Here is a 24,129-nt window from a genome sequence, read left to right as displayed (position 1 = left end):
CGCTGGGAAAGTGCCTGGGTTTAACGAGCCCGGCTTCCCGGGACCACCTTACACCGGCGGGGACACGGACACGAGCGGTGCCTCGGGCACAGCCCCCACCCCGTGCCATCGCATCGGGCCCTGCAAGTCTTTAAGCGCGGCTGGATCCTGGCTTGCCCCGGCCGGGGGATGCCGGCATCGCCCCGCGTGGAAATGGCGAAGGCCCCGCACCCCCGGGCCGCCGCCTGTCGCCCGCCCGTGGCGGTGGCTCTGTCCCACGCGTGTTCCCGTCCCCGCGCGAAAGCACAGCCGTAACACGAAGCCGCCCTGAAGAGGTAATGCCAGTTTCGCGCTTCCTGATATCTGTCGGGACAGACAGACAGACAGACGGACGGACAAGAGAAGGAAAAATGTCAGGGAAAGGGCCAGGACGTCCCTGCCCGAGCGCCCCCCGCCCTGCTCCCGGCACCCCCCCGGCAGCTCCCGCGGCTCAGTCCCGGGGACTCACGGCGGGCTGTGCTCGTCCCCGTCGGGACCCGGGCTGGGACCCATCGCAGAAACACTGAGCGAGAGGAAGACGCGAAGGATGGCAAAGCGTTCTCCCCCTCAACGGAGCCCCGCCGCACGCCCCCTGCTCCCGGCGCCCATCTCCCCGCCGTGGGCGCACCGGGGGGCGGTGGGACCGAGGGGGCGGCCGGCGGCTTCGCCCTTTCCCCAGCGGGCGCGGGCAGGTGGCAACGGAACCTCCCCGTTTACTTTGTTTTCGAGCCCCGTTCACGAACGCAGTTTTAAAGGAATAAACCAACGCTAAAGCCACCCAATTACTGAGAAAACCCAGCTGCTATTTCTCGAAGCATTAACCAGCTCAGACACGACAGCACCGCTGCCCTAAGGGCCGTCCTCTCCCCTCCCCCCCAGTTAAAATTGCTCCCTAAAATGCTTTCCAGGCACTAAAAGACTCCCTGGCTCTCGGCCGGGGACAGGTCCCTGTCCCCTGGGTGCTGGCTGCGGCGCCCGGGGAGGGCTGAAGACGCGTGGGTGCCCGCCCCCGGCATGCCCGGTCCCGGGGGCATTTGCCCGCACCCCTGGGTTCCGCGCTCCTTCCCCGCGCCCCCGGACCGGCATCATTTCGGAGAAAGGCCGATGAATAACCACTGTTGACTCAGGCGGGTCAGCGGCTGCCCTGGCTGGGGTCGATGCCCGGCCCCGAGCAGGCACCGCCAAGCCCCGCTCCTCCTCCTCCATCCCGCGCCCCCCCCCAGGGTCGGGGCGACTCGGGGGTGAACACTGCCGCTTCCAGCCGGGGCCCGCAGACCAGGCGACCTCCTCCCGCCACACAGAGCTTTCCCGAGAGGGTGGGAGGCGTCCGGGCACCCGTACAGGCAAAGATGGCAATCGGGGTGGCAGGCTGAAAACCAGCAAAAAAACCCCAACAAACAAAACAGTGAGCCCACACGAGATTCCCGCAACACGAGGTCGCACAGGGCTGCGGGATGGCCGGTAACCAGCACGGTATCGGAGGGAAAAGCCCGATTACAACATTGCTGGCGGTGGGCAGGTTTGGGATTTCTCCTGGCAGAGACCGGACAGCCAGCATGACGGGTGGTGCAGAGCTCAGTTTTATTTCACAGACAAGTCCATCAAAATTAAATACCAGGGTTTGCCTTTTTTTTTTTTTAAACATTGAACAAATATGTACAAAATATGAACAACGTGAGGTATAAAACCGCAAGACTTTTAAAGAAAACTAGTATGTACAGAGCAGATATGTATACAATAGGCGTTATCTTCCCACGGCTGTGTGCCTGACTTATCTCCCACAGCTGATGCCCGTTTCTCTCCTGCAGCAGGGCCCTATCACTCCCTGCATTTTCTTCTCAAATACGAAATCTGTAAAAAACACCGCTAGAGATTTTCAAGGAGAAAAATATGTGGGGGTTTTTCCCTGCAAATGGAATCATCCAGATTGAGGGGCAAAGTCCTCAAAAATCTGAGTAGGCACATTTCACCTCACACAAGAGCAAAAATGAATCTGTCCAAAGACTCTACCTGATGAACTGAGGGATGTCTTGGTGGAGAGCACCATAGCAGGTAAAAGTGTGTGAGCAATAAGGCACTTGTCGGGATTGTCAAATCCCTCCCTATTTCACAGAACGTGTTTCTCTGCTTGCAAAGGGTGTTTAAATTAATCTAGTTAAACTACACTTGTTTACAAATATAAAGGGCTTAGTCCTCCAATCCCTACTCACTTCCACACTAGGTAGAGAGGAGTTTTGCCTGATCACCAACAGCAGCTGATTCAGACACCCCCTGAGTAAAGACAGGGTGCAGTATTATATTCCAGTTAGAACATCAATTGGCGTACAAATGTATCTTACAAATAATTAAATACAAACCACGTTCCTTTAACCAAATTAGAGATCTGCCAAAAATTGACTGTTTGTGGAAAATACATCTTTCTTTCTTTCTTTCTCTGCTTATTACAAAACGAGTCTGTCTGGTGCTGTTTTTTTTTTTCCTCTTTCAGTGGAATGGTGAAAGTTTTCTCCTGAAGCATAATATTCTTCCAAACCAGCCCCTGGTAAAGTGCAAGCCGAGTTAGGGTCCACTCTCCGCATGGGGCCGTTAGTGGGTAGCATTGTAATAGCCTTTATCGCCTTCAATGTCCACTTCTTGATCAGAGTCGTCGGAGACGTCTGACTCCAGATCCTCCTGTGAGGCCGGCGAGGGGGTGTACTGGGAGCCATCCAGGGAGACCTCCTTACCCTTCTGCTCAGGGGTCGGGCAGCTCTCCGGCCTTTGGTCACTGTGACTGTCAGCACCTTCCACTTCTTCTTTTTTGGTGGCCTGAGGGTTCTCCTGCAATGAAAGAATCCTGCTTTATACAGAAATATGGGCCACTGAGTGAGGAGGCCTGGGAATCCCAGCTGTGCTGGGTGGGAAAACCACCTTGGCTTTCTTGCAGGAAAAGGCAGGTGTCCCGCTACCTCCCCGGGCCTCCTGCCTATAAACCTGCTGGAGTGGGCCGGGCGAGGGCTCAGCCACACAGGGACTCGGCTCTCATCCCACTCGCCGGCAGACACGGGGGCCGCTGCCGTGAATAAGGCTCCTTGGCGATGGTTATCACAGCCACTTCAAAAGAGTCAGGAGCTGCTGGAGCCCAGGAACCTCTGAACTTTTGTCTTCAGCAAAGCAAATGTTTATTATGAACCTACAAACACCGACACACAGCTTCCTCCTGCCCTGATCTTTCTTTAATTACACCCAACGGCAAAAGGCGGGAAGCCGAATCCATCAGTGGCCAGAAAGCAAATGAGAAAAAATTACTAATTGAGCTAAAACTCAACATTAAAACACTCACCATTAAAACCAAACCAAACAAAACCAAAACCCCATTTCCGAAGGCAGGAGTAGCCCTGCGTCGGCAGCCGTCTGGGGAGCCCCGTCCCCTAAGGGGGCATGAAATGATACTCTTACGAGAAAGCAGGCAGAGACACGTACCCATGATATAACCGTGCGGGCTCGGAGAAATGGATGTGACTGAATGAAAAGGAGGAAATGACTTAAAATGGCCGAGATCCCAAGCGAGCTCTCCGGACACTGCGGCACAGGTTGGGCCCCGACGAGGAAGAGGCTCTGCCGGGGACCCAGCCCGCCTTTTGCCGCAGTAAAGGGGTTTTATTCAAAAATCAACCGAAGCACAGGTTAAACCCAGGGGAAGGTCACAGAATAAATATATCTAGATCATAGCACTATGATTAGTTTTCTTTTCTTATTGTTTTTATATTAAAGGCTGATTTACCAGTAAAACTTTGCTGTTCCTGTCACGCTTACTAAAGCTGGAGTCGGGCCACAATGCAGATTTTTCACAAATCTTTGAGCCAAGGGGCCCCAATCTGTCCAGGCTGGGCAGGATCGGGCCCTCTGGGCCATAAAAAAAAAAAAAAAAAAAGATTTCTCTGCTTGAGCACAATTTCTAAGGGAAGGGAAAGCACTTCAACTGCTCAGCCTCATACACTGTAACTATTTGTAAACGAAAAGTAAAAGCTACTCAACTTTCCATGCGGCTCCTCAAAACAAACAGGGTGTTAGTACCTGCATCTCCCACCATTTGCAGAATAAATCGACTTGTGTTTATTAAGAGAGGGCGATTTAAAAGACCAGTAAATATTCCTCTCCAGAACAACTGCCTAAGTAATTTACTGACAATTGCTTATCTCCTCCACGTTAATTGGCTAAACAACATATGGGTTTACAAAACAATTAGCGTGGAGTTTTAATAGGCGGTGTGTGAAAGCCGGGTATAATTGATATAGGAACTACATTAGGAGCTTTTAACGTTAGTGCTGCCTGAGCGAGCCCTCATGGATTCCAGCATGACTATTTGTCTTTTTAATCAAGGTGAAGAGGTTAAACAGCCTTTCAGATGACTTCTGCATACAACCTGGAATAGGCGAGCACGGTGTTAAGATAAAACAATTAAAATACTTATTTCTATAGAAACGGAAACATCCCCGTACCTGCTTTAGACGCCTCCATTTGGCTCTGCGATTCTGAAACCACGTTTTGACCTGAGCAACGACAACGAGAGAAGGCACGGGGTAGTCTCGAAGCCGGCAAGTGCCAGGAGCCTTACCCGAGCCACAAACAGCAAGCAACATCCAGCCACCCCCCTCCCCCGCCCGCGCCCCGAGCCAGCCGGGTCCCCGGGCACCGTGCGGCCGGAGCGGGGCCGGTGCCACCCGTCTCGGGGGCTGCCCGGGGATGGGGTGCGGTGACCCGGAGCGCGGGTTACGGCCTCACCTGCCTCTCGCTGAGCTGCAGCATCTTGGCCAGGCGCTTCCTCTCCGGCGGGGAGAGGTATTTCTGCGTCTCGAACTTCTTCTCCAGCTCGATGGTCTGGTCGTTGGAGAAGCGGACCTGGCCCCCTTTCCTCTTGTGCAGCGGCCGCTGGATGAAGGGGCTCCACAGCAGCGGCTTCCCTTCAAAGAGAGGCACAGCGCCGAGGGTCACCGGCCGGCCGCGGACACGCGTGCCCGGGGAGCCCCGCTCCTTGCCTGAGCCCGGGCCTGGAGGCGCACCGGCTCCAGCGCCCGCTAATTTCCTTCGCCTGATTTTATTTCCCCTAGTTCCCAGTCTGATCTTTCGCCTCCTCTGATTTTTCACCTCCGCCGCCGAACAGAGAGACCAGTTAAAGCCACTCTACGGGCTTTGGCAACATTTCCGTCAATGTGTTTCCTGTTGGTCTATCTCGCAAAGAAAAGAGAGAGAGAGAGAGAGAGAGAGAGAAAAAAAAAAAAGAAAAAAAAAAAAAAGACCTTTGCTTCCTTCTGCTCTTTCGCTGCGATGCCCCAGAGAAACCGTCTCCCTTTCTCTGCACCAGTGCCCGGGTCCCCGCGGAGAGCGGGGACATTGCGGGGCCGGGCGTGGGGGGGATGCGCCAACGCGAGGGGTCGGGGCCCCACACCCGCTTCGGGCAAGAAGCGCCCCGAGCCCCCCACCCCCGGCTCGGTGTCCCCCAGCCCCGGGCTCGGGGCAGCGGAGCGGGGCGAGGCGGTGCAGGCAGGGACACGTCGGGGAGTCAGCCCCGCTGCTGAGCGGCAGCCGCGTCCCGGGGCCGGAGGCTTTGGCCAGTGCCACTGAGTCACTCTGTTTGTCTTTCTGTCTTGCTGCCTGCACCCTTTGAAATTTGCTGCATTGTTTTTCAAGATTTTGCTTGCGTCAGGCTTTAGTAATTCTGGTGCAAAACAGACTCAAAAAATAGGAAGCAACTGGTTATTTTAGCTGTCATAAAGTCACATCCCACACAGAGGAAATGAACAATATCAGAAAAACGGATCCCGGCTATCAGAAGTCGAGTGTTTCCTGAATTTGTCTGTATTGAGGATGTCGATAAAGTAATCAGCAATGTGCACGACTCCCGGGGAAGAGCCTGCTTCAGGCGGCCAGGAAAACACTTAACAGCTTCTGAAACCAGATTTACTCCTATCGAGAGCTCAAGGTTTCCTGTATGAACGGAAAGGGTCAGCCTCTTTCACTGCACAAATGTGGTGAGTCAGGTCCAGTTTTGCAATCACTAAGAACAAGTGCTGCAGCCCGGGCGCGGGGCTCAGCCCCCGCAGCGGGGACGCTTCCCCCGGCCGCGGGCGACAAGGGGCCGCCGGGGGCCCGACTCGACCCGACCCGGTCCGGTCCGGCCCTGCCCGGCCCGACCCGACCCGCCGGGGAACCGCGGGGGCCCCGGCGAGCGGAGCCGGCCTCTCGCCTGTTTTTCAAGTCATCCGGAGGAAAAGGCTGAGATCTGCCATGCGATCTCCCAGCACAATTAAAACTCCCCACCAAAACCACACGCGACATTACTAAGGACACTCTCAGAGTCACTCGGTTGAAGGAAAACAAATCTGAGTCACCGCGGCCGCGCACTGTGGTCTCGCTCCCAGCGCCGGAGCGCGGCGCGTCTTTAATTTACTGTAAATCAGACGGGGGCCGGAGGGGCGGCGGGGCAGGCGGGCAGATTTCAGTCACTTCCCATTCCCCCCCCACTTCAGCCCCCGACGGCGGGACGGGGACGAGGATGGGATGGGATGGGATGGGAACGGGGCGGCGGCAACCGGGGACGGCGGGGGGGACGACGGGGGACACTTGGCTTACCCAGGGGGTCCTGCCGGATCAGGGCGTGCGCGTAGTCGCCGACGGCGCGGGGGAAGGAGTAGAGGGGCCCGGCGTAGGCGCCGGTGCCATAGGTGGCGGCGAGGTGGTGGGAGAAGGCCGGGTGGATAGGGGTCGGCTCGTAGATGGGGGTCCGGTACGGGGACACCAGGCTGGTGAAGGAGGAGTTGGGCGACGGCAGCGTCGGCGGCGGCGGGGCGGGCAGGGAGTGGGGGGCCGGGGCGGCGGCGGGGCCGCGGCCCAGGATGTCCTCGATGTAGAAGGGCGTGGGGTGCGCGGGCTGGAGCAGCGGCGTGGGCGCGTACAGCGGGACGCCGACGCCCAGGGCCGCCGCCGGCGCCGCGCCCGGCGGCTGGTACTGCATGGCCCGGCCGCCGCCCGCGCACCCCCCGCGCCCCCGGGCCGCCCCTGCGGAAAGCCGGCCCCGACCGCGGCGGCTGGGTGCTGGCACCGCCGCCGCGGGTTTCTCTGGGCTCGGGTTACCCTTCGATAGGTTTCTATTGGCGCGGGGCGGAGCCCGCCCGGTCTCTGTCCCCTTCCTGCCACGGCTCCGTCTAGCCAATGAGCCCGGCCAGGGAAGGGGGAAACCACCCCCCGCCGGCAAACGCTCCCCCGCCTCCCCGAGCAAACTCCCCGCGGCGCCAATCAACCACTGCCGCAGCCCGGGGGAGCCCAGGCAGCGGGGCGCGATCCGCAGCCCGCCCGGGCCCTGACGGCACCGCGCGGGGGCGGGCACGGCGGCGCCGGGCGGGGGGGTCCGAGGGCAGCGGGCAGGGGGCCCGAGGGCAGCGGCAGGGGGCCCGGCGCGACCCCCACCGGCTGCCGCTCCTCTACCCGCGCACGGCACAGCGTCCCCACGGGGGAGCGCGCTGACCCCCCGCAGGGTGGCCCGACCCCGGGCTGAGGGAGGAGGCGGAGAAGGGGGTGCGCCCTCCCACCCCCCCGAGGCTCCCCTTTGGGAAGGCCCCCGCGGGGGCTCCGCCTGGCTGCGTGGCCCGGGGAAGGGGCAGGGGAGCGCGGCCGTGGAGCGAGCGGAGGGTGGCGGGGCCGCGTAGGCTCCTGCCCTGTCCCCCAGGACGGGGCCGAGAGCCCGGCGGGACGCGGAGCAGCGTCGGCCGGTAAACAGGGGGGCGGCGGGGGCGGCCGCCCCCCGACGGGTGGTGCGCGGCGCTGGGAACCCGCTCCCCGACAGCCCCGCGAGGGAAGGCGGCGCGGCGGCCCGAGCAGCGCCACCTGGGCACCATGGGTTTAATTTCTAAAAACCCGCCGGGTTTTTTGTAAAAACCCTCCTGCCCCCCGCCCCCGGGCAGAGACGTGCGCTCCGTCCGAGCGCCGCCGGCTCCCGCTCCCGACCTCGCTGCGGGGCTGCCCCTCGCCGAGTCCCGCTCCAGGAGGGACTGGGGCGGGAGGGGGCAGCGACCCCCGCTCTCCCCGCGCCCCGTCACCACCTCGGGGACTCGCCCCGACGGCAGCGGGTGGCGCCGCCTTCCCCCCCTCCGTGGGAGCGGAGGCGGCAGGTGCCCCCTGCGTGTCCGGGGACCCCGCCGGGTCGCCCGTCCCCCGTCCCCCTCACACGCCTCCGAGCTGACAGCGAGCGCGGAAAACTGTTAAGGAATAGCAGGTGCTGGTTTAACATTATTTTTTTTTAAAAAAAAAAAGGTCTCCAGTTCAAACCCACGAAGATCTTAATAACTAAGAGGCTCAGAGCAAGACCAAAGGGTGTTGGTGAAATGGAAATATATATATATTTTTAATAATATAGCGAGGTTGGTTTTTTTTTTCTTTACATTGTTAACAAATGCCAAAACTCACCTTTAAAGCATGGTCTTGTGTCTTGTAAATATCAGGTACACGTAAAGCGAGCTGACAGTTTTGATTATTTTTTCTCTCTGTGCTCAGTCTCCCAGGCATTGCTCTTTCCAAGGGGTTTAGCTAATGTTTTCATCTGGAAGTGTTGGATTTGCAGCTTGATTTACTTAATAAATGTACAGTAAACCGATGACCCGTTGCCCTCTGGAATAACGACGTGCATGATACGAGGCAGCAGTATGGAGGGCCCCCACGATATTTTACAAGCTGTCGATTCAAAATCCTGAGAACAAGTTTAACCGAAAAGAAAAAAAACATGTTTTGCTGTATTATTGGAAAACAAATAAATAGAGGAAGAGATTATTCTTTTCTGACTTTTATACAAGCAATAGGCCTTGTTAAAAGGAAGTTTTAATGGCACAGTTATTACATTCCACTACCACTGCATAATCCCTAACAAGAAAAATGAAGCACTTAATTTTGCAGTTCTACAGCACCGCCCCTTTCAAATTCAATTGTTAGACCTCAGCCTTCCTCCTTCCACGGGTTGGAGACTATTAAATCCGCATTCATGAAATGTCACATTTATTGAACTACATAATTTTTTAATATCACTAGTGCAGGTTTTATAGTTGATTTTATTGTTTTTATGGCCATTCGGGGCTCTAAAACCCGGATTTTTTCAATGTTGTCCTTATAATTTTTTTCACACAGTCAGAACTAATAAAATAGAACAGTTGTGACTTTTTAATGCAAGGGGTCTCGGAGTTTCAATATTTTCACTCTGCTGGATACTAAAACCAATAAAAATACATGAGATTTTAATTATTTTCTGGATTAAATAAAACCTTTTCCCTTTCTTTTGGAACCTACATTTTGTTTGTAGTTTCTGTTGTGAGGCAGATAACGCAGCTTCGGATAAAATACATTATTACCAATATTGCTGCGACGAATACAGTTTTGACTGGATTTTACAGGCTAACGGGCGTTTAAAGTAAGGTGCTGTAGACACCACAAAAATCAGTGCAACCAAGACAGTGTTTTAATATTTCTATTATTTCTTCTCTAGGTTCCCTCTAGAAAGCGCTCCAATTTATCTGAAAAACCTCGGGAGAGAGAGAGAGGGGAAAAAAAAATACACTCCTTTCCTGATTTAAAAAAACCCCAAACCTCTCACGTTCATTTTCTTGGAATGCGCTTGAAACACCCCCAAGTTTTCTTGCTAATCTGGGGATTTCTGGAGGGCGGCGGGGCGGGATGTGTGCATCCCCGCACCGGCACCGGCTCAGCCCGAAGGGATCGGCTGGAGAACTCATTATTTTGTGTAATAACTTCGGGGCCCTGTCCTCCCCTTCGCTTTCTGTGAAGTCCCCCGCCTTCGAGGAGTTCGGAACTCAAGGAAAAGAAAAAATACAAAATAATAAAAACGAGGGACTCCGCTTGTTCCAGGCGGCCCCGCTGCCAGCCCCGACGGCGGTGCCAGGGGGGCCGCCCCGTTGCCCCACCGCCGCCGCCCGGGACGCGTTCCCCACCGGGCGGGCAGAAAAAGCAGCTCATAGTGGGGAAGGCCGGTGCAAACATGCTGCTTCGGCGGTCCCCCAAACCGGGGGGCTGGCGGGGACGGGGTGGGACAGGCTCCCGCGGGGAAGCAGGGGAGTCCGGAGCAGCTTTCCCCTAGGACGGCGCCCCACAAGCGCCTCGGGTGGCCGGGGGGGGGGGGGGAAAGCCCTTACCGGATGAAGCGGGCAGCCCACGGGCTCCGGTGGGGCTCTGGAGCCTCCCTCCCGGTGCTGGGGGGAACCGGGAGCCCCGCGGAGTCGGCGGCGAAGCCCCGCTCCGCGGCCCGGCTGCGGGTGGCCGGGTGTCCCTCGTCCCCCAGCCCCGGGGCGGGGGAGCAGCGCTGCTTTAATTTAGCGTTTATGTGTCACCGTGTTCGTGAGCGGGTTTTACAGGACGGTGCTAACGTGAAACACCTGGACGGCGGCACCGCGGGCGCGCACGGCGCGGGGTCGGGGGAGGGCGAGCGGCGGAGGGGCGCTCGGCTGCGCCGGTCTGTCGTCAGGAAAATGCCTTAAAATAAAATAAACAAACAAACAAAATCAAACAACAGCAACAACAACAAAAAAACCCCACCAACCCTAAATGTCGGAAAGTCAGGAAACGAATCCTTCCAAAACCAGCGACAAGTGCCAGGCGGTGTTTCCACCGCCCCCCCGATTAACTGCAATAAACGCCCCACTGACGATTTCTGATGCCTGGGGTGGTTATTCCGGGCAATACGCGAACTACTCCGCGATTTATAAGTGAGATTAGTCTCAAAGCACAGAACTCTTTCCTTGCCTCGCAGGTTCTGTTACCACTAACATGTATTTTTTGGTATGGTACCTGCCTGGTTTCTGCTCTCAAAAATGGGAGTTTCGCCTAAAATAGCACCCTCTGTGACACTGCAGACTTCAGGAGAGTTACACCAGAGATGATTCATTCCTAGCTGCAGTAACTGTGTTTGGCTGTACAGAAGAAGTGAGCAATCCAGCAAAGTCCATCTTTTACCAGCCAGAGCGGGTACCAGCAGCATCATCCCCTCATGCTACAAGGCACTTTCCAAGAGGATCCAGCCCGCAGCCATTCCAGCCGTTCCCATTATTGAAAATATTTCAAGATTCTTCCAAGAGAGGTGAGGCCACAGCCTTGAACACCTTCCAAGGAGGAAATAGGAGGGAGTTCACCTCTGATTTTCCTAGCGCCGTGGAAGCCAGATTGCTCCAGACAGAGGCACCGCGTGTTGCGGGGTGATGTCAGTCGGTGCTGCCGTCTTCCAGATAACTCATCTGTTAGATATTCACTTCTCACCTCTTCCTCCTCCTCAGCGTCATGATTTGATTTACTAAATGAGTTACAACCGCAATAAACATTAAGGCAGGTCAGTCTTGAAGGCAGTCATTAGATGTAGCAGAACAAGACAAATCTTGGTCTAAAAAGGGGTGGACAATATACGAACTCTTATTCTAGGCAGAGCTGGCAGGACTTCATCATTTTCCATCCTACATCCCTATATTCATCTGATTATGATTTTGTCAAATTTAAATCATCCAGGTGGAAAGAATTCTGTTCTGTGGGAATCTGCCTCATGCTGAGCATGTTTAAGGTTTCAGTAAAACTGGTTCAGCTGTTTTCCAAGCTGCAGATTTTTTTCGCTGGCATTTAGACATCCTTGCATTGTACTGAAAACCTGTGGTGCCCCACCACTAGGGAAACTTCAGGAGATGAAAGTGTCCTGCAAAAAGTCAGCCAGGGGTTTCCTCCTCGGTTCTTCCTTTGCTCTTCCACCCAGGGCTGTGGTTTACAGTCAGGCAAAATAAAGATCCCAAACCTCTGCAGAGAGACACCGGCACCTTGGGAATGCTTAGGCCACCCATGGGCCTGACTTGGCTCTCTGATGATTTGAAGAGCTCTTCTTTCTTGGCACTGAGTATTTGTGTATATGAGACACGTGCTGCCACCAGCAAGTGCCCTTTTCTTATGCTGTCACCAGCTCTGAAGGAAAAAAAAAAAAAAGAAAAAAAAGCTACAGAAAAGCTTTAATGGTGCCTTTGAGTCTTGTCAAGGATTTCCAAGCCAACACATGCCAGACCCTCAGGGGAGCACATTGCTAAGGTGCCTCCATTTCCTCTAGCCCCCAATATTTTTAATATCTCTTCTGGGACACCTTGACTTGCAAAGTGGGATATGCAACATTTACGGCTGTGTGGTAAAAGGAAGGAACACATGGCCCCATATATTTTAAACATAGCTTAATACCACTTTCTTTCTGGACTGGGCTGTCCTAGTGATTACCGTGGTACCAGCTTCTCTAAAGAAGAGTTTAATTCAGCTGAAGTGTGACATAATTCATCAGAATTTTCTTCTGAATTGTGAAGAGGCATCCTATGAAACTACGTAGGCTTTAATGTTTTTTGGAATGCACTTTCCTAACCCTTCCTTGGCCTGAAGAGTTTCTTATCTGACCATTATGAGAATGTGGTGAACAACACTATGAAAAACAAAGCAATATATTGTTCCTTACAGGCTCATATTTCCTATATATCTGCCACCACAAACCAGGAGCTATTTTGGATCCTGCCTACAAGTGCAACTGAAAGCTGCTTGGTTAATTATATTTATTTGGGGTGATGGCAACTGTAACATGTTAAAACTTCTCTATATTCTTATGTGTTGGCTACACACATAAAGATTACACCCAAAAACACATATAATTCCCAGGGGCTAGATTGTCTCTCACATCTTGCACAATCATTTACGTAAGTGCAAACTGAATATAAGGCGCTGCTAACACAGACTGCTGGCTACCGTACACCCACTCTGTGTTGATATAAACGACTATAACAAGATACCAGACAATGGAGAATCTGCCTAAACTACAGTGATGATAAAATATCTTCTTTTTTTTTTTTTTTTTTACAGAGTAATCAGAATACAAAATATTGTACAATTCGAAGAGGACTTGTGCAGCAGGATTTTTCACTGTAACAGTTCCAGTGGGTCCAAAGTACACACAGCTAAATTTGATGTCAGTAGGAATTAGGTATGAATAGGGAGTGTTACTTAGTTATTTTTGTTAATGTTTTCCAGAGTTTACACATTCACTCTACATTTTTTAGCAAACTTTATCATTTTGGCATCATAAAATCAATCCCTAGGTAGGTTTGTTTTATCTGGAGCTGATACACACATGCAGGTGCTGTTAATAGTCAAATTTAGAAGCTTACAATAACAATCTAGCTAACTATTAATGGCTGTTTAACAGTGGAGTTAGAAGGATGGATCTGAAATCTGTCCTCATCTGAAAAATAGATTGCTAGACTCTCAGGTGCAGAAATTCTTCAAAGGCTTCATTTCCATGGGTAGGAGCCAAAATACTTGGGTAGAATTGGCACTAAAAGGCTAGAGGAGGAATTGCGTTAGAGACAAGTTCAGAATTTGTGTAATGGGTTTGGAGTTCATTGAAGCTGAAGATCTTCGTAGGCAAATCATGTATTTTTTCGTAACAGAATGGCAGAATATGCCTTGACAGTTGTACATGGAAATGTCTCGTAAAGTATAATATTAAATGGTAGAAATGAAAGGAAGAATCAATTTTCCCTAAGGCGAGTATCTCCCCCTCTCTCTCCTGCCCCTGTGCTGAGGCGTCCCTGTAATGGAAACTGCATAGTCCAGAGCTGACTGATGAAACACGGCAGCATCAGTTGCAGACAGCACCCAGCCTTAAGGCTCTGAGTCCAGAGGACCTTATTGTGCCAGTTATACTCTGTTATTTCACACCCGAGGTGGCAGGAGAGTTACTGCTAGGTCTGACAACACTACAGAGTTTCCCGATAGTGGCAAAATCTCGGTGTCCCACATTACTAGCAGCACTTTCAGCTACACAGAGCATATTTGGCACCCACTGATGAGGAATTCTGCTTTGCGACGGGGACTCAGGAGGATGCCACATCCTCTGGAAGCACAGCTCAACTCATCTTTGCACATTTCGCCCTGCTCCAGGTGCAGAATTGGGAAGGACTGACTTCTGAATTGTCCACCTCTGCTGACAACTCTGTTTTGGCCCCTGATCATGGAGCGGAGAGGAAACTCCTGTGATTTGGGAGATAAAGCAAAACCAGGATAGTTTCCCCAGTCAAAATGGAGGGTAAGGGCTTCCATTCAGTGTGTGGGATATAGGAGCAATTGACACCCAACCTGGAAAGTTATTTTATTTTTACTGTTCTGAAAGCACGCATCATTTAACAAACAGAGCCTTGCTTCAGCTCTGTATTCACCGTTGGCTGTTCAAATGATGTGAGCTCGAGCAGGCTCAGAGGAAGGTGTAGGTGAGCATCCTGAGTGGGTCTTTGCCATGTCTGGTTTCATTCACCCTCTCTAGCAACAATCACCTGTCAGGCAAATCACCGTTTAAGTCCCTTCAGAGCCTGGAAATACGGAATGCTTTTACAAAGCTGCAGGCTTTCCCATGCTCTGTGAGTTTATTTCATAGCCTTTGGGAGTTTTTTATTTTTCTTCCCTGGAGTCTGGTTGGGAAATTCGTCTTGGTTGAGCTATCGTGTTTCGACGCTTTGCTTCTCTGTGTCAGCAGTGCTGGTCATGAAACGCTCGTGCAGCTGAGAGTACAGCTCTCCTGGTAGGCATGAAGTCAGGCTGATAGCAAGGTGCTTTATACCAAATATGATTACTCCTGAACGGAAACTGGAACAACAGTGTGTACTGGGATGGATAGCCACACCACAACTTGTACTCATTGTAATACATTTGGTAAAAGCGAAACGAAAAATAAATCATGCTTGTCATGAAAATAAATATGCTGATATAAAATCTGTAGTGAAAACATTGCCGTTCTTTCCTAGTACTTTAAGCATTGGGTTCGACTAACTTTTCAGAACAGCTGCTCTTTCTCAATCCTTCTGTAGTTTGACCATCTCATAATCTTACCTCATCCCAGTATGGGGGCCTGAAATTGTAGGTGCAGACATAGGAGTTTTAGTGTTGCAGAATCTAAACCACAGCCCAGATGTTTCCTTGAAGTCAAACCATGACATCAGAGCCAAACCCGATGCAGATGCTAATCCCATTCTTTATCTGTAACCATACTTAACTTATTTAAAATGCTTGCTTGAAAACATTACAGAAAAATTACTATAAGAAGATGTAAATAGGTGTCTGAACAGTATCCTCAGCAGCCAGATGGGTGATACATAGCTGCTGAGAAGAAGCGGCGGGACTTCAACCCAGAGCTTCGTGTAGCATCCTCATAGATGCACATACACTGTTCAGCTCAGCTGCTGCATTAGCAGCAGATCTACAGTCCATGCTCCTGCACCTACATCTGCTGGAGCAGCCACATGCAGGAACTCCCTGGAGAAGGAGCACCACACTGGGACTCCCCTTCCCCACCACAGTCAGTGAATCCCCACCACAGTCGGTGAATCCCCACCGTTCAAAAGCATGTCTGCTTCCAGGGACTCCGAGGCAGTGACAGGCAGTGCAGTTTGCGGGGGTCATTCATACAATGAGCAACAAGAAACATTGTGTGTATGGGTCACATGCCAATCCATGTGGTTCTTCACATGGCAAGGTACAGCCAAAAATGTGATCGGCAGGTGAACAAAAATGGGATTTTAAAATTCTGTTCAGACTCACTGAGTATGTACAATATCTGGGGAGGAGATGCAGAAAGCAGACTGGTCACCAGAACAGAGACACTTCAGAGACACTGTAGACTGTGGGAGAGACCTACTAACTACAGAATCATAACAGACCAAAACGATTCCTCATATTATAATATTACCAACATGTACTAGAAATTAACCGGAGAGATATCTTCATTTCAGAAGAACAGTTTCTACACTGCCCTCTATGTAGTTTTGTTTCTTACATTTGTGCAATCTGACTTCAGGAAATACCTAAAATTTCAGTAATTTTCTTGAAAAGGTAATGCAAATTCAAGTTTGGGGATCAATTAACACGATATAGCCAATTTAAATTGAAGGTAGAAGTAGCTCACATTTATTCTTTGAAGAACATCTGACAGCCTGGAAGGAGCTGGGTGAACCTTGCCTGACTTTTGCCGTTCCATTACCGGAAGATTTGTTCTTGAAGAAAGGAGGTCTTCTACAGTCTCAGATGCACTGAAAATCTGACCATAAATAAAGGCTGGCTTGGTTGGACCATGACTACAGAATCAAGTCAGAAAAGTCTACCTTTAAAGACAAATGTGCGATTTAATTTTAGGATGTGCTTAAACTGAGCCCTTGCTGCATCCCTTAATTTCTGTAACTTCCCAAGCCGCTTTTCTACTGGTTTTCTCTCTTTCAAATTATGTTACATTTCACCTCAGGACTGAATCTACTGAGAGACATGACCTTGCTCTTTATGTAGCCTTCATAGTACCCATCTGACACCTGTAAAATATTAAACTGTAAGAATGTATGTTAAAGTCAGTTAGCCGGGATAAGTGTGTTCTATAGATAAATGGGCTTGTTGGGGAGAGAGCACCGCAGCCTGTCAAAGCCTCTGTCTGTATCACAGAAGAGTAAATACCTAAAGAGTCAGGATGCTCAAGATAACCATGAAATCACAGAAAGTAGCAGAAGGAAGTCGTGTTGGCCGCATCTGCCACACAGCACGCACCCGTCAGAACCCTGCTGCAGTTAGATCTGTTGCAACCCAATGCTCTTTCATTTTCTGCCTGTTGCCTTTTCGTTCTGTTTTGCAGTTGCATTTTCTACAGTTTTCTTCGTATTTAGTTCACATATGGGGTTTGGACACATCAGTCTCTCTTTCTGTGGGTTTCAGGGCCTTCAGCTTCTTAGGAGTAGGCAGAGACCTACAGATAAAGCCCAAATAGGATTAGTCTTTCCGTATCTGCCTATACCCTAACTTAGACCCGGGGGAGTGCTTTCTCCAGAGAACACCTGAACCAACGTTGAGGTCCTGCTGGCATTGCCACAGACAGGAGCGTGAATGGGACACAAACAGCGCTTCTACCTGCTTTTGGGACGTGCAGAGCAACAACTGCAACAGCAGCAACTGGCCTTTCTGCTGGGCCACAAGTAGGTGGCTCAAGCCCTGCTTCAGAGCGTGGGCAATGGCACCGATGACTTTGTGCCCACACTTCTCTCCGCTGGGCAAGAGCCTCATAACCTGCGTGCTCCTGGCAAACAGGCTGAGAACTGGAACACCCAGGTCAAACCCAGACACGGGGCAAGGCTGGGATTGACGAAGTACTGTTATTACATTTTCTTTCTGCTAAGCGCATCATTACTTATGCTACTCTCTTGTCCCACGCTAACCTCGTTCCTCTCATTACTGCAGGCTTACTCTTAAAACATTAGTTAACAGTTATTATGTCATCTTACTCCCCAAGTGTTGGTTAGCAAACTCTATGCTGTCAGCTCTTTGTTCTTTTTCTCATCAGCCAGTTCTTCCAAGCATATAACTACAGTTGGCTCTTCTTCTCTGAACTTCCCCCAGCTTGTCTTCCTGGTACCGAGGTGGAGAGAGCTGCGCTCACCTTTTCCAGGTGCTATCGCCTGTCAGTTCCAAGAAAAGAGGCTCGCTCACTCCTTCCCTGTGGTGCGTCTCCACGAGAGCCCCAAATCGTATTGACATTTTTAACCGTCGCCTCACCTAGCAAATTCACATGCAAATTCAGAGGCCCTCCTCACCCCGGCGCAGCACTCGGCACATCTTTTCCGCCCTAAGAGAAAAGGAAGACGTCGGACCTCGCCTTTCTGACAAACATTGCCATTTTTGTAGGGAGCTCAGATTGTTTTCTAACTCCTCTCACTAATCAGGTAAATTGGCTTATTTATGACAGGGAGAGGAACGATAGGAAGTACTAACTAACCCTGTACTGGTGGTCAGAGTAACGCAAAAACAAAGCCGGTTTCCAGTTCTCTGCGCTGAGACTGATTTTCCATTGTCGTTCCACATTATCTTCCCATTTAAGTCTGCTCGTGCAATTCTGTTGTGCATCCTGTAATTCTGTTTTAGTAGGTTTAAAACAAACAAAAGGAAGTACTTTTTCACACAGCGTATAATTAAATTGTGGAATTCGTTGCCATGGGAAGCTCTGGATGCCAAAAGTACAAATAGGTTCAGAAAAGGAGAAGACAAATTAATGGAGGATAGGTACATTGATGAGAATGAAACATAGTAGCTTGCTCACAGCATTTGGCTCAGGAAGCCCTTACGCTGCTGTTTGATGAAGGCAGGAAAGGATTTCTCTATCTGTGCCTGTTTCTCACACAGTTCCCCTCAGTAGCCTCTTCTGGTCACTGCCAGGAAGAAGACATTGGAGTTAATGGTCTGTCTTAGTAGAGCAGCTCTAATGTTCCTCTCCTAATGAGAGACACAGATGTCAATAGATGCCTGTAAGTTTAAAAAATTAATCTTCAAGCTGAAAATTGACTCTCATGATTCTGAATTCCTCTTTGGACATTTTTATCAGAACCGATCCAGCTGATGTTAGTACATGAAGTTTACAGCAAAGTGTGCAACTGAACTAGGATGTTTTAAGGCTTCAGGAGCGCTAGGTTTGTTGGCCCAGCCAAAAGTTTGATTTTGCAGATATTACAGTTTGGATCAACTACACTGGGGACTGATGTCAAGAGGAAACCCGTTATCTGTGCTGCAAACGTTGTATCTACTCTTGGAGCTCTCTCCCCTCCCTGAACAAACGCTCCCACCGGTCAGCGTGGTGCCATCTCTCCTTGTTGACTTTGCTCCGTAATTGCTGGTTTATCAGTCTCTCCTCAGACTTCTCAATTTGTCTTGACTGACGAGCAAAACGAGCAGATCTGTACACGCATAGACAGAGTCAGAGAGGAGAGGGCGGCAGGCTGGCAAGGCGCGGAGCGAGCCCCGGCCCTGTGGCCACTGCTTTCGCCTGGGCAGGGAGCCTCACCCCACAGGCTGCACCAGTTACTCCAGTCCAGGAGGGAAAAATGGCCCCTAATTCTGATAGCATCACGAGTTGCTTTCATTTCTTGTTCTGTGTGTTTGGCTGCAAAACACGTAGTCTGATTTCATCTGTATTGCTTTGCCCTTGAGGTTTCTTTCTGCATCATTCAGAATGACGGAATCTAATTTTGGTCACAGCTCTGTTTCCCCACTTCTCCTGTGTTAGCTCAGACGGTGTGCTAACTGCCTCAGTTACTGCGGGCAAATTCACTCAGGCGAGGCAATGAATAGAACCAAGTGATTTATTTCTATTGTGGAGAAAGCTGTATATATTTATCTACATTATGTTGTTAAAATGCACGCGGTGAAAAGCCAGAAAACAGTCTGTTGGCTAAGGGCCTGCCTCACCAGGAAGGTAACCGCAATGCAAGAGGATTGAATTCAGAGACTTAATTTTCTCTTTGTCACCAGAAGCCCCGAAGTGCAGGATTTTTCCTTGGATTTTGAAGAATTTTTTCAGATCCTTTGGTTGCAGGAGGGAGCAGGTCAGACTGCACAACCTGGCCGAATTAGCCATCTGCTACTCTAGCTCCATCACACAGTACTTTAGCATCTCAGCATTATTATCTCAAATTTCCTAAATGTTGCTGTAGTTCCTTGTCTTGCATGATGGTAGACTCTATGGAAGGAAAGCTTACATTCAAGTCAAGCGTTAGAAGCAGCGCTGGCTCTCTTTTTTTTGTCTGAGTGCTACTGGAATGGAGAACACGAACTCCCAGCGAGGGACGCAGCAGTGACCACAGTAGCACTGTGCTGCCAGACAGGGAGGGCTGGACTGGAAACTGGGGACCTGGACCTACCTTTGCCACAGCATGCTGCTACTGGAGCTCAGGTCACTGCATCCATGCCTGTCTGTGCCCATTCACCTGCTCCCTGAATGGACTTTTAGACTAAATTCTTCTGTAGGTATGACCCGCATAGTGCCCTGTTCAGTGTATCTTGGCAGGGAGCTCTTGGAATGTCCATAATTTAAATATTAATTATGACACAAAAGCAGTGATCCAAATGTTCAAGCCACAGTCTTGAACGGTGCTGTCAAAGGCCACTTTATTAGCCCTGTTTCACTAACAAGTCAAGAGATCCCCCGGAAAAACTATGACCAAGCTTTTTTCTGTCAATCAGTTATTAGCGTACCAGTCCTCGTTTTTCCAGTGACAATTATTCTTGTCTCTACAGACTGGGGTGCACTACTCATGATGAATATTCCCTAGAAATAATAGGTTAAAATAAACAGCCAACCCAAGCCCAAAGGCAAAGAGCTAGTCCTGGACACCAGGCAAGATAATCAGGGAATATCTAACAGAGATAACGAGCAAATCATTCAAATGAATTGATTTGGCTCTGGGCGGCATCCATGTTTGTGCCTGAAAGCTTCAGTGAAATCCAAATAAGTGGCAGTTATCTTGCTGTCTCTTCCTGTTATCTGACTCTAATGACAGCAGGGGAGAGAGGGGGAAATCATGTCTTTGAACAGGATCACGGCCTTTCATTTAAAGTAAATACTACATCAAAATGGAAACTGCCTGAAGAATTAGTCTGCCTTGCTTAGTCCTGAGCAGGTTAAGTAATGTATTAAAACCAGACAATATCAGATTCTTGCAATGGCTTCAGCACCTTCACTACAAATGCACACACAGAGAATCAGAAAGCGCTATTTATAATGACCTGAAGGTGGCTAACAGTACAGCGTGAGGTAGCTGTGAAGAGTCAAAATTCAGCCAAGGCATCTGTATTTTATGTTTCAATAAATGTCTTTAACGTTAAAAAAAGACAATAGGAAAATTCAAAGTAAGTGATGCTTGTCCCAAATTCATCTATGCACTTGTAGCATCCAAGTTAAAATCCTTACCTCCTTAGGTTCCCATGTAGTCAGTGGAGAGAAACAAGCAGGGCACCTACCAACGAACCACCCGCTGAGGTTCCCGTCTCTCTCCCCTGACTTCGGAGAGAGCAGGGCATCTCACTTAGACACCTCCATTTAGGTGCCTGAACAAACAGAGGTAGGGTGAATCCAGGCCATGCTTTGCTTTGGGAGGAAAACCTGGGGCCAAAAAGTGGCTTGAGCACAAGGTGACAGCCTCTACCGAAGCTTCACCTGGACTTCTGAGCTCCAACAAAATCAACCACAGCTGCTGGAGAGGTGGCGAGGGCTGAAACCCCATCTTCTGCCACACTGAGCTCCAGCTGGGTTTGAGGTCCGGCCCCCCAGCACAAAAATGCAAATGGAAATAATTGCAGCTCCATGAATATGACAAGATCCAAACCGTGGTGGCGCAGGAGAGATACTCGGGCTACGCTTTGGCAGCAGCCTTTGTTGGCAAGGCGGGCAGGCAGGCAGCAGTGGCTGTCGGCCCTCAAAGCACGGCAGCATGAATTGCCACCACCCACGTAACACACGTAGAGCCCTTTCTCCCTTTTGCTCAGAGTGGGTACTCACTCCTGACCGGATTTCTGTGCCTGCTCACACAGTGGGAATGCTGCAGAGAGGAGGAATTTCTCTGTACTCCGAATGGATCCTGGCAGTGCAAGATCCACCAGTACCCTTAGAGCAAGCAGCAAAGAGCTCTGGGGTCAGGTCATTACGAGTGTCTGCACCAGAACAGCAAAGCATCAAAACCACACTGGGCAGGCACAAAGTGGTTTACAGCTCTTAAACTTCCTTAATAATTACTTTTTTCAATACTTAAAACCCCCTAGAAGTCAGATTTTATTGTAGTTCCAACATCTTTTTCAACATACTATTCTGAATAATTTAATGACATATCTGAAAATGTCAGGACAAAACTCTATTCATAATACACTTGTACTCAGTGCTTTATTTTGTTTTGTTTTACTTCTGTAACTTTAAAAATGTTTTGATCCTGTTTTATTGGAAAGAAAATAAACTGAAAGTGAGGCTTCAACCCAAACAGTTTTTCAAAGTAGTAAGTATAAACTCTGGAAAATAAAATGCAGGCTAAAAATGTTCAGAGACTATTAAATGTAATGGAAAGAAAGCACCTATCACTTAACTGAATTTTCGCTGTTAAAGCAGTTTTATGTTTGCTATTCACAGGTACTAACATTTATGATAGTAACCTTTATAAAGTCAATTTAATTATCTTTATCTTATTACAAATAATAAATTTAGTTGTCCTACAATGAAAATCAATTGTCAACATAAGCTATGGTTAACATCTAATAAAACAGCCCTCTGTAAATCCATGATTAATAAGATTGGCTTCTGTATTAACTAACAGACATCATAAAATTTCCCTCCTTGCATTAATCTGTATATTCAATGTTCATCCTGCTGGACTGAGTTTCCTAAAATAAACTGTTAGAGTGAATGAGCAAAATTTTGGCGCCTATCATTATTATGTTATAACCATTTGAATATATATCTATAGCTGAATGGTTTTGAAATTAATATCGTATTTTAATTAAGTCATAGAAGATGGTGGCTATAACAAATGATAAGCGAGTCACTTCTTCGTTTCCCTTAGCTTCCGAACATAATGATAATGCTGCTTATGTTTCGGTTTGAGCGTTAGGGGAAGCTAATTGAAATGTGAAAAACCAATTTCCCAAAACAGTCTTTACAGATGACAAGGGTTATTTAAGCTCTCCTGTGTAAAAAAATTAAATAGATAAATTCGAATGTACTCCCTCAGAAACGTATTTACAAGTTTCTACTTCCAAAGTGGGAGTAGTGGTGGCTCAGATTCAGTATGAAGTTATGTTCTGGAAGACAGGGGATATCTGCACCATCCTTTGGAAGTTTGGAAGGTTTAAAAGGTTCGTCTTCCAGTGACACACACTATGCCTAAGGACACTGGCATGATATGGTGGCCACTACAATCAGTGCTCACTTCACTGACATTGGGTGCAGTCTTTTAACAGCAGAACCGTAACATCATACCTATCCTGACAGATCCCAAAGTCATTCTACAAAGTAGGGGAAGTAGATATGCTTGAAGCACCTGTGAAAGAACATAATTAGGGATGAATACCATTTCTAGGCTTGCCTAGACAAACCCTTCTGAATGCCATGAAATCTGTTGGCCATAGAGACCAAACAAGGTCTTAGATTTTCTTTTTAACCATCGTTATCAACTCAGTATGTAATTTGAAAAACTGAGAATCTGATCCTTCACCTTATTACTTCAGTATAAATCAAGTGACTACAGCAGAATTAGACCGATGTATGACTGGACTCGTGCAGTAGGGAAATCGGTCCTCTGAGAAGCAACATTCATTATTATTACTGAAATGGCTGGGGAGAAAAAGTATCTTACCATGTATTTAATCTGTTTTGTTTAATACTTGCCATAAATGCTAAAGAGCATATTTTCTTTCCTGCTAATTGCTATTTTTCAGTTCTCCAAACCTCTGTGCTAATTAGACAAAAAAAAAAGGTATTTTTAAAAAATTAGCTTCTGCGAATGAAAATACAATTCCTTATCACATGAAAAAAAATCTTCACATAGTAGCTTTAGTGCTCTGGACATTGTCAGGATAAAATTATAGTCAAAACTATATATACGTTAACAACTGTAGACAATCACATCTGGAAAGATCTGAAAAAATCTAAGGTACTTTTATGTCATATTTCTGTTTATTTTATTCTTACTTTTTTGTAATTTTTAATAAAGAAAATGCACTAGTCAAGTTCAGTTTTAGTCGTTGTGTCTGATTCTTTGAATTACTATATTTAAGTTACAAACAGGCTAAGAGTCACAAAAGGATTTCAAGTATAACTAAGGAAGTCAAGAGAACATTAATATAGGTTTAATATTTTAGAGAAAAACAAAACCATCCAGTTATCTCCATCGTTTTACAAAATCTAACTTTGTGGTACCTAAAAACTGACAGTCGTCTTAAAATTTTAGAAATCTGGAAATATGGAACATTTTTCAGACGTCATATAAAAATGGCAGCTTGTTTCTAACTCCTCCCCTGCTGAGAGACTGCTGGACCAAGCATTTGCTCCTTCTTATCTGCCTGAAGAGCACTTGTGTAGTGCCAGTGTGCCCTCCTTTTGGTAGCTAGACCCTTTACTAGGGAACCAAAGACAATTTTAGAAGTATTCTGAATATAAGGATTTAAACATTCACTTCCCTGCACTATGTTCATACTTTTAACATTTTCAAGATTGAGCACAGCAACGCTGCTGTG

At 49.1% G+C, this 24,129-nt stretch overlaps 1 protein-coding gene across 1 annotated transcript; it reads right to left on the bottom strand.

Annotated features, from left to right (window-relative positions):
• Positions 1-2,480: 2,480 nt before the first annotated feature.
• On the bottom strand, positions 2,481-7,012 carry HHEX (hematopoietically expressed homeobox; the record flags this gene model as incomplete). The annotated part of the gene is made up of 4 exons (XM_082486350.1): positions 2,481-2,838; positions 4,500-4,550; positions 4,783-4,961; positions 6,631-7,012. The coding sequence occupies 4 exons, from the start codon at positions 7,010-7,012 to the stop codon at positions 2,605-2,607; spliced, it is 846 nt and encodes a 281-aa protein (XP_082342476.1). The 3' UTR covers positions 2,481-2,604.
• Positions 7,013-24,129: the final 17,117 nt, after the last annotated feature.

The sequence above is a fragment of the Vanellus vanellus genome (genome assembly GCF_965231255.1).
Source record: "Vanellus vanellus genome assembly, chromosome: 7".
In the NCBI taxonomy this organism is placed as follows: domain Eukaryota; kingdom Metazoa; phylum Chordata; class Aves; order Charadriiformes; family Charadriidae; genus Vanellus; species Vanellus vanellus.
This window is presented reverse-complemented; position numbering and strand designations above follow the sequence as displayed.